General features: G+C 52.6%; 1 protein-coding gene across 1 annotated transcript; it reads left to right on the forward strand.

Annotated features, from left to right (window-relative positions):
• The first annotated feature begins 566 nt into the window (after window positions 1-566).
• On the forward strand, window positions 567-6812 carry LOC310887817 (olfactory receptor 14C36-like). Its single transcript, XM_083813995.1, has 2 exons — window positions 567-1539; window positions 4759-6812. Exons 1-2 carry the CDS (start codon window positions 571-573, stop codon window positions 4894-4896), a joined length of 1107 nt encoding a protein of 368 aa, XP_083670121.1. The 5' UTR covers window positions 567-570; the 3' UTR covers window positions 4897-6812.
• The last annotated feature ends 3852 nt before the right edge of the window (window positions 6813-10664 follow it).

Below are 10664 nucleotides of genomic sequence, written 5' to 3' on the forward strand. Positions count from 1 at the left end.
TAAATGTTATGGAATAAGGGGTGGATATCTGTCCTGGTTGCAGTTAGGACAGAGTTAATTTTTCCTCCTAGTAGCTGGTAGGGTGCTATGTTTTGGATTAGGATGAGAAGAGCGCTGATAACATGCTGATGTTTTAATTGTTGCAGAGCAGTGTTTACACCAGGCCAAGGACTTTTCGGCTTCTCGCTCTGTCCTGCCAGCAGGCAGGCTGGGGGTGCAGCAGGAGCTGGGAGGGGACAGACCCAGGACAGCTGACCCAAACTGGCCAAAGGGGTATTCCATACCATCTGACGTCATGCTAAACAATATATAGGGGTGGCTGGCCGGGGTGGGGGGGCGGGCTGCTCGGGGATAGGCTGGGCATCGGTCAGCGGGTGGTGAGCAATTGCATTGTGCATCACTTGTTTTCTTACACATTATTATTATTAATACTATTATCATTATCACTATTATTATTATTATTGTTATTATTATATTCCTGTCTTAATAAACTGTCTTTATCTCAACTCACCGGCTTCACTTTCCCGTTTCTCTCCCCCATCCCAGAGAGGGAGGGGGGAGGGTGAGCGAATGGCTGTGTGGTGTTTAGCTGCCAGCCAGGTTAAACAACAACACTCTGAAGGAGGACTGGGTTTTGCTCAGAGAAGTCTACCTAACTTCCCAGTTTTTTCTTCTCCTAGAACAGGTCTGCATGACCCGAGGCAGCAAATGTCCAACAGCAGCTCCCCCAACGAGTTTCTCCTCTTGCCATTCGCAGACACACGTGAGCTGCAGCTCCTGCACGTCGGGCTCTTCCTGGGCATCTACCTGGCTGCCCTCCTGGGCAACGGCCTCATCCTCACAGCCATAGCCTGCGACCACCGCCTCCACACCCCCATGTACTTCTTCCTTCTCAACCTCGCCCTCCTCGACCTGGGCACTATTACCACCACTGTCCCCAAAGCCATGGCCAATTCCCTCTGGGACACCAGGGCCATTTCCTTCTTTGGTTGTGCTACCCAGGTCTTTATGTTTGTCACATTTGTCACAGCAAAGTTTTCTCTTCTCACCATCATGGCCTATGACCGCTACGTTGCCATCTGCAAACCCCTGCACTATCGGACAATAATGGACAGCAGAACTTGTGTCAACATGACAGCAGCTGCCTGGGGCAGTACTTTTCTCTATGCTGTGCTGCACACTGCCAATACCTTTTCCTTCCCCCTCTGCCAAGGCAATGCCCTGGACCAGTTCTTCTGTGAAATTCCCCAGATCCTCAAGCTCTCCTGCTCAGACGCCTACATCAAAGAGGCTAGGCTTATAGTGGTTAGTGCCTGTTTACTATTTGGGTGTTTTGTCTTCCTTGTGGTGTCCTATGTGCAGATCTTCAGGGCTGTGCTGAGGATCCCCTCAGAGCAGGGGAGGCACAAAGCCTTTTCCACATGTCTCCCTCACCTGGCTGTGGTCTCCCTGTTTATCAGCACTGCAATATTTTCCTACCTGAAGCCCCCCTCCATGTCCTCCTCATCCCTGAATCTTTTGCTGGCAGTTTTGTACTCGGTGGTGACTCCAGCAGTGAACCCTCTTATCTACAGCATGAGGAACCGGGAGTTGAAAGATGTGGTGTGGAAACTGATGAATGGATGTTTTTCAGAAGGAATAATCTGCCCGTCTTAGAATCATAGAAACATAGAAACATAGAACAGCGTGGCTTGGAAGGGACCTCAAAGATCATCTAGTCCCAAACCCCCTGCCATGGGCAAGTATGCCATCCACTAGATCAGGTTTTCCAGGGCCCCATCCAGCCAGGCCTTGTAGTCCTCCAAGGATGGGGCATACACAAGTTCTCTGGGCAACCTGTTCCAGTGCCTCACCACTCTCTGAGTGAAGAATTTCCTCCTAACCTCTGATCTAAATCTCCCCTCTTTTAGTTTAAAAACATTCCCCCTTGTCCTGTCATTATCTGACTGAGTAAAAAGTCATTTTCCATCCTTTTTTATGCCCCCTTTATTTAGTGAGAAGATGCAATCATCACAGACAGCCCCTCGTAACCACCGTTCCCTGCACTGGGCTCTTGCCCCAGCTCAGACAGGTGGTTTGTAGGCAACGAATTCGCCCTAAAGCCTTCTCTTCTGTAGGGTGAACCACCCCAACTCTCTCAGCCTTCCTTCACAGGAGGGGTGCTCCAGCTCCTTGATCATCTTTGTGGCCCTCCTCTGGATCTGTTTTAACAGATCAACATCCTTCATGTGCTGGGGCCCCAAACCTGGATTCAGTACTCCAAGCGGGGCCTCACAATAGCAGAGTAAAGGGGGACAATCACCTCCTTCGACCTGCTAGCCACTCTTCTTTTGATGCAGCCCGGAATGCAGTTGGCCTTCTGGGATGCAAGCATGCACTGATGGCTCATGTTGAACAGTTCATGTCCACCAGAACAAGAACCTTCTCTGCAGGGCTGCTCTCAATGCATTCTTCTCCCAGTCTGTCCTCATGTCTGCAATTGCTGCGAGACAAGTGCAACACCTTACACTTGGACTTGCTGAACATCTTTAGTTTCTCATGGGCCCACTTCTCATGCTTGTCCAGGTCCCTTTGGATGGCATCCCTTCCTTCTATTGCATCAACTGCACCACTGAGTTTAGTGTCATCTGCAAACTTGCAGAGGATGCACTCGATCCTCCTGTCTAGTTCTTTTTCTGCATATCATTCATAATGTAACTCATTAAAGGCCCAGATGCAGGTTTGTTTGGTTTTTATTTTGCTTGTGAGTATATTTTTTCTCTTTATTTTACTTGTGAAATTATTGTCCACAAAGATATGTCTTTGTTCATATTCTTTCATTTCAGTACCTACATATCCCATGTGACTCCCAGACTTGGTGCAATGAGCCAGGCTCTCTGTATTTAAATAAAAACAAGGACCCTGCAGTGACTTGATCGCCTGAGATCCTTCCTCAGAGACTCGCAGTGGAGCTGCAGGGGCACTTGGCTGTGTGCAGAGGTGGAGGGGAGAAGTGTCCTGGCACAGCAGCACTGCCAGGGAGCTCCAGGGCTTGGTCTGTCCCAAGCCGCTCTCCCTCTCACCTCCCACACTCTCCTTCAGAGCCCTTATCTTGCTGTCAAGACTAATTGCTCTTGTCACTTGCTCACCGTGCTGCTGTGGGGCAGTCCTGTGCCCACAGGCAGGGACAGGCCAGGGGCACTTCCCTAACACAGCTGGCTCTGTACCAGCATCTCCAGAATAAAAGGGGATCTGCTGAGGGCAGTGCCTGAAGGCACAGATCTTCTCCCAAAGCTACTCCCATGGATGTTGCAAAGTAAAGATAATTTTTTGAAGTACAGATAAAGTGCTAAATCTGGGTGGGAACAGGCAAAGGAGAGCTCTGCCACTCCAGGGAACACAGCAGGTAGAGGGAAAGCAGTCTGATGAGATTTTATACCTGTGTTGAAATTTCGTAGACTGAATACAGTGAACTACCCCAAAACATCTAATGACATTGGAAATAAGTTGGACTAGATGATCCTTGTGGGTCCCTTCCAGCTTGGCTATTCCATGAGTCTCTGAGTCTGAAGAAGGCCGGCTATCCGTGCGCACCGTCCATGGCCAAAGAACCACTTGTGTGGGAGGCAGTCAGTGGCAGTGCCCCCCACCAGCTGGCTCTGCCTTCCCAGCCTGACCAGCACGGCCCTGCAGAGTGCCCCCATGGCCCCGCTAACCACAGCCCCCTCGCTCTGCAGAGCAGCACCGCCAGCTCGGGGGCTGTGGGCAGCATGGGCAGGGGCTGCAGGAATGGCTGCTCAGGCCAGCCCAGACGTGGTGGGCTGGGGCAAGGCTGTGTGGGACATGGGGTGTGCTGGGAGCAGAGCAGGGTGCTGTGTGTGTGTGCAGTGGTGCTGCCTGAGGAGCCCCAGGGCCAGCACTGTGGTGCTGTGCTGTGTCTTGGAGCGGGGCTGGCCTGGGGGGCTGCAGGCTGTGTGGGGGAGGGGAATGTCCTGCAGATGGCAGCAGCAGAGAAACTGCCACTGCCCTCCACTTCTCCATTTGCTGCTTTTGGACCATCCCAGCCTGGAATGCTCTGCTGGGTTGGGCTGAGCTAGGCTGGACAGAGGAGAGGGAGATGTGGAGAGCTGGGGAGGGGCTGGGCTGGGCTGCCTTCCTGGAAGAGACGGGGGAACCACAGAGCAGTCTGGGCTGGGCCCTTGTTCACTGGATATGGATATGACCAATGCTAGTCATCATGACTTTAACACTAACTCCTTCTCTGCAGAGTTCTCAACATTTTCCTAAAATATATATTCAGTTCTTGATTCAATTTTCCACACAGCAGTGGCCATTTCCTTCAGGATGCCCTGGAATTTTTAAAGGCAGCAATGGGAAACATGAGTCTGGATGTGTGGGAGGCCTTCTGAAGCATGAGCTGGTTGGATGCCTGCTGGATGCTTGAGGGAGGGTATTCTCCTGCAGACGGCAGCAGCAGGGACACTGCCACTGACCTCCACTTCTCCATTTGATGCTTTGGGGCCAGCCCAGCCTGGGCTGCATTACTGGGCTGGGCTGGGGAAAGGAGAGGGAGGAATGGAGAGCTGGGGAGGGGCTGTGCTGGCCGCCTGGGAGAGGCAGGTCGGACCAACAGAGTGGACACTGCCACTGTCTATTTCCACGTGCCTCCCTCACCTGGCCGTGGTCCCCCTGTTTGTAAGCACTGGCTAGTCTGCCTACCTGAAGCTCCCCTCATTCTCCACCTCATCCACGGACCTGCAGGTGGCAGTTCTGTACTTGGTGGTTCCTCCAGCAGTGAACCCCCTCATCTACAGCATGAGGAACCAGGAGCTCAAGGATGCAGTGAAGAAACTCTTTGGATACATGCTTCAAGCAAGTATTTGCACACATTCTTCAACATTAATCATGTGCCTATAATCCTATCAGGGCACTGATGTTTTCTGAAATAAACTGTTAGGACAATCTTCTTTAATTTTATTTCTTTCTTAATATTGTCTAAAGCTTGTGAATTTGACTTAATGTTATTCTTGGTGTCCGATATGTAATGTTTTTTTAGTTTTGACCCAATCCTTTCATGTACTTATAGAACTGGGCTTCTCCTGCAGATAACGACAATAAAGAAGAGAGTAGAAATTTACTGGTCTCATGTCCCATCTCCTCCCATCTCTTCTGCAGCTGGGGGAGCAGCCCCAACATGCACGAGGAGCTCAGGACCAAGAGCCCAGCTGCCACATGGAGGAGCAGCCCCGGTGGCCCTCAGGGCTGCCCCTCACTGCCCGCTGGGCTCTGCCTCTCTGCTGCCTTCGGGTCGGGGCTGCTGCTTCCCTGGAGCCATGGCCATGGCCAGCAGCAGGACGTGGCCTTTTCACTGCTGCTCTCTTTTGGCTTCCACTTTGTTCTCTTGTTCCCTTGCATTTCTCTTAGCCCTCAGATCACGGGTACCTTGGTGACAGTCCTGATGTCTCTACAGTGGCATCTCTGCCACATCTCTGCATTCGTCTTCCAAAGATAGTGTCAGAAATACAACCAAGGACACCTTCACTGGTAAGGCCTCTTGCTTTTCTGGGCTTCACCATGGATTAGAGTCCCATAGTGATCACTGAAGGACTGCGGGATGCCTTCTTGGTTGTACATAGCCTAGCAAATAGTAGCTGGCCTTTCACTGGCCTGGGAGTGTCCCAGTGCTGCTGGGGCTGATGGCAAATCACATCCTGGAGAGGAATCTGGAGCTGCTTTGTGCCTGGGGCAGGCCTCTTGTGCTGGCCTGAGGAGCGGGGCTGGTCCTGAGAGGCACATAGACTCTGTGCTGGGGATCTCCCAAGCAAGAGACCAGGGCTCCTCCAGCTTCACTGACCTCCATTTCCTGAGCCATGGCTGGCCCCAGCCCAGGGGCTGCTGGGGAGGCCCAGAGCCACCTTTGTCCCAGCAGCTGCGGTGTCTTGCGAGGGGCTGGGACTGTGGTGGCCGTGCCCAGAGCCCTGCAGCAGCCTGCGGTGGGCACTGCCCAGGGGCCAGCCCAGCCTGGGCTGCTGGGCTGGACTGGGCTGGGCTCTGGAGAGGGCAGGGAGGTGGGGAGAGGTGGGCAGGAGCTGGGCTGCGTTGGGCAGTGCCTGGCAGAGGGCACCAGCAGCGTCAGGGAGCGGTGGGAGCATGCAGGGGAGGGCTCCCAGCAGGGCTTGGTGCTGCAGAGCCAGGGCTGGGGAAGGGAGCCCAGAGCTGCAGGGGCAGGGGAGAGGAGGCCGCTCTGGGCCCTTGCTGGCCTAGGCAGAGCAGGAAGGGGGCCCAGGGCATTCGTCCCCTCACCGCAGCCTGTCAGGACCTGCAAGGCGATCACGGAGAGTCCAGGGCCAGGCTCTGCACTATGGCCACAAGTCTTGCCTGCCCTCCTCCTGCCACGCTCCGTGCGGTGGCAGCAGCAGAGGAGACCCCCAGCCAGCCCCTGCACGGGGCTCTGCTAACCACGTCGCCCCAGCCCTCTCCAGCACCCTCTTTCCTGCTCTCTGATGCATGCAAGTACCTCCCAGTGCGTGCTGGCCAGCACATCTGCTGAGGCCCAGTGAGGTTGCTGCAGGGGCAGAGAGCTCAGCATGGCCCTTGCAGCCCCCTGCCCTGCGCCTGCCTCTCCCCTTGCCCTCAACCCCAGTCTTGTCTCTGCAGGCAGAAGCGCTCTTGGCATGGGCTTCCTGGCCTCCCCTCGCCTGCGCACAGCTACTGCCCACTCAGGCTGCTGGCACAAATGTGTGCTCACAAGCAGCACCACCCCTTGGGCTGCTTCTCCTGGCCTCCCCCACCCCACTGCCTTGACTCCTTGTCTCTGCTGGGCCCCACCTTCCACACCCACATGTGTCCCTTGGCTGTCAGCTCCCTCTCCCCTGCCCCACAGGATGACATGATGGGGTGGGATGTATTACCGTTATGTGTGGAAGTGTTTTTGTAATCCGCATTGGTGATGGCACAAAAAGACAGTTCCTTCACCAGTGATCTACATCCTTCTTCAGGTGAATTTTCAGGATCTATATTCATCACAGGAGAAGAAATACTGATGGTCACCTGTACTTGCCTTGTCATCGCTTTGTCCATCATGGTGTACTCCCTCATCTTCCAGGTACCTCCACCCATCTCGAATAAGCAATCCCTGTTGAATGTTCCCTTTCCAGCTGCCTGTCTGGATCTATGCACTTCCCATGGTTCTCCTGCTTTGCCCTCCCCTTACCCTTTGATCATTCAGGCCGCTCTCACCGACCCAGTTGCTGCTTTGAGCTTCAGGGAGTTCAAGCTTGGCCATCTATTATCAGTCTGCCTAATTGTTTCTGTAGCAAGCTCCTCATCATTTATCATTGAATTAGGATCATATGGAATAATACTAATCTTAATACTTTTAATTTCGTATCAATTAATATAAAATGCTTAATTTGCAGTGAAACTTTTGGGAAGGTAAAAATCACTGGAGACATTCCAGATGAGGAGATTGCTTTGCTGTTTGGAAAATTGCTGCATGTTTTCCTGTTGTTTGTTTTAAAATAAGGAAAAACCCTTCTGTGGCTGTGTGCAGCCAGGTCTCTAAGGAAAGCAGGTGGGAGCTGGTGCAAAGGGGCTGTAACATCCAGCTGCAGACTTCAGTGCAGAAGTCTGGTGTAAGGAAAAGTGATGCAAGTGCCAGGTGGCCAATGAGAGAAATGTCAGGGTTGGGGTGGTGAGGAGCAAGGTTGTCCATGCACTGTCAGACCTCAAGAGTCTGCTTTTCCTCCCTATGGACATCTCCATAGGAGAAGCCCTGGATTAATATCAATTGAAGAAAGATGCTCAAAGCTGAAATGCAACAAACTCCACCCTTTAAAATGAGAAAAGATTTTTATTAGGTGCTTTTTGAAATCTTCCTCCTTAACTACACCATGAAAGCTCTCCAATTAGCTGTCCAAGTCTTGAAGACCTGAATAAAACTATGGAAGACATATGGTTCCTTAGGTGTTTCTGCATTTTCATGAATTCCATGGTGGATTTTGAAGCTCAGTCTCTGAACCTCAGATACTGAGAGGAGAATGATGCAATTGCTTGAGAAAGTAAAGTCAGAAGGAAAAGTTGAAGTGACTTGGAGTATTAATGGTCCCCACTGAGGGCCGTTACCAAGAGATTCTCCTCAGGGACTTGATAGGGCAGATAATTGGAGGCCATGCTTACAGATAGGCAAAGCACTGTGCTGAGAAAACTGTGGGTTTGTGGTGGTGAAGTAAAAGGGCCAGGTCCTGACTCCAGCCACTGGGAGGGAAGTTCCTGCACCCCCATGTCTGGCTCAGGGCTCTTGCTGGGGGTCTGTGGGATGTGGTGGGCAGTGTGATGCCATGAGAACAATGGTATGACACCCCCCTGCCTCTGCACAGGGTCTCAAGAAAGCAATGAGCTTCCTTGCAATGACTATATCTCATCTCCTCAGAAGCTCTATCCAAGGGGACAAAAATGTCAGGGCTGTTGGGGCCTTCTCTTCTTGCCAGCACCCACCTCTTTGTCCTCTCCAGGCTTCTCTATGCTGCCCCACACCTTGCCCTATTTCCTTGAAGGCTGCAGACACCCATCTCTGTTCACCACCTTGCTCTCATCCCGGCATTTCCGTGGTTTCACTGATGTCTTGTCAACCCTCACCAGCTGTTCCTTGAAACACAAAGTCATGTTCTGATCACAGACACTCTTTGGGTGACCTCTGGCACCACAGCACAACCCTTTGAGGGACATTTCTTCTTCATGACCAGCGCCAGCCTTCCAATGTGCACTTTGCAGCATTTTTTTTCTCTCCTGCTCTTTCCTACTACCAAAGAAAGCTCCATCAGGGTGGAAACCAGTCCTAAAATAGACATCCCAACCCATTGGCCTTCTTGCGGCCTGTCAGCCAACCAGACAGAAGTCACCTCACCATCATCTTCCAAGCCATGGTCCTGCTGCTGGCCTTGCAGCTTCTTGTGTAGACACAACCAAGCCTTGTGCCTGCTGCTGTCCACTCATGTACTCAAGCAGAAGGGACAGTACAACCCATGTTCAGGCCTTCTTTCTGTATGGGTCCTCCTGGGCATGTAGGCAGAGGGGATCCCACAGTCAGCATGCCAACCAGGTGCCTTCTGCTGGCCTAGCAGGACCACTGGCAGATGTCAGCTGAAAAGCACAGATCCTAGGTAGAAGTGTGACCTGTCAGCTACTTCAGACAGAAGTGACCTCACAGTCCCTTTCCGTGACACGTTGCTGCTGCTGCCCTATCAACTGCAGAGACAGAGGTGACCTCACAGTCCCTTCCACAGTCACATTCCTCCTGCTGGTGCAGGAGATCCTGAGGCAGAGCTGAGCTCATCAGAGCATTCCCACCTATCTCCTCCTTGTGGCCTACAAGCTGCTCAGATCCATGGCCTTTCGCATTCACCTTTGAAGTGGATTCCTGTCAGGGTGTGGAGTGGCATTTAGATTTATGTATTAATGTAACAGGTTAAAATAGGGTAACGGCCTCACATGACTGCTTTAAGTCAGCTTTATGGTGGGATCAACATTACCTGAATATTCTTACCTCTCCAAAATCGTTAGCTTCTGCTCTCCAAGCTCCTCTTTCCTCCCTCAAATCTCACATCTCTCCTGGCCAGGCTCCTCCTGCCCTCCCCATATCACTCATCTTCTTAGGGGCAGCTTTCTGATGGCTTTCATGAACTCAGAGTATCTGTCTCACCTCTGTTGGCTGCTCTGTTCCTGAGAAAGAAGCAGCTCCTAAGCCAGCATGGAGAAGGACACAAAGGCTGTCGGAGCACCCTGCACAATGTGCCCAGCAGCTCTGCAACACCACAAAAGTGCGCTTCCTGCCTACACGTTTTGGTTCCAGAATGGCTCCTAAGGACCCAGGGTAACTTCTTCCATGGCCTCATGAAGGCTTTGTGTTCCCCCAGGCATCTGGGAGGCAGTGGCCCCCTCTGTGTAGAAAACTGAAAGCAGCCCTGAAGGATGAATGAGGCAAAAGCTGAAACCTCTGACATGCCAACACCTGTTCAAGACCTCTTCCTCAATGGGGCCTACCAGGTCCTTAGGAAGAGAGGATCTCACAAACTATGTGCAAAGCAGGTGCATCTGCTGGCCTGTCATGGAGACCAGCAGATGTGAGCCTAAAGGCACAGATCCCAGCCAGGAGTCAAGGGATGACCTGTCAGCTACTTCAGAAAGAAGTCAACTCACAGGCCATTTAACAGCCATTTGCTTCCTCCTGGACTTAGAGCTTCTGAGGCACCACTGCCCTCCTAATACCATACCTACAAAACACCCCTTTCTTGGGCCAGAGTCTGCCCAGGTAGAAGTGAGCTGGTTGTGATCCTTCAAGCCCATGGCACTGCTGCTGGACTCCCAGCCTCTCTGATGCACAGCAGCCAGTTCTGTGTCACTCCTGTGAGCTGCTAGGGCAGGAGGGACATTGCAGGCAATGTTCCAGCCCCGTGCTTTTTTGTGGTCTCTCAGCTCCTTGTGCACAGTGAAGATCACACTCACATCCAGAAGCCATGTGCCTGAAGCTGGCCTAGAAGACATTCAAGGGAAGCGCTCTCCCAGCCCCAGCCCCAGCTGGCAGTGCTGCTCTGCAGAGCGAGGGGGCTGTGGTGCCCGGGGCACAGGGGCACTCTGCAGGGCCGTGCTGGGCAGGCTGGGAGGCAGACCCAGCTCATGGGGTCACT

Source organism: Anser anser (genome assembly GCF_964211835.1).
Source record: "Anser anser genome assembly, chromosome: 29".
Classification (NCBI taxonomy): domain Eukaryota; kingdom Metazoa; phylum Chordata; class Aves; order Anseriformes; family Anatidae; genus Anser; species Anser anser.

What these genes read in the sequence shown, in the direction of transcription:
- LOC310887817 (XM_083813995.1), top strand. Translation starts at nt 571, where the DNA reads ATGGCTGTGTGGTGTTTAGCTGCCAGCCAGGTTAAACAACAACACTCT. An exon ending in TGCTGGCAGTTTTGTACTCG is followed by an intron (nt 1,540 to 4,758) that starts GTGGTGACTCCA and finishes GTTCTGTACTTG; the next exon opens with GTGGTTCCTCCAGCAGTGAA.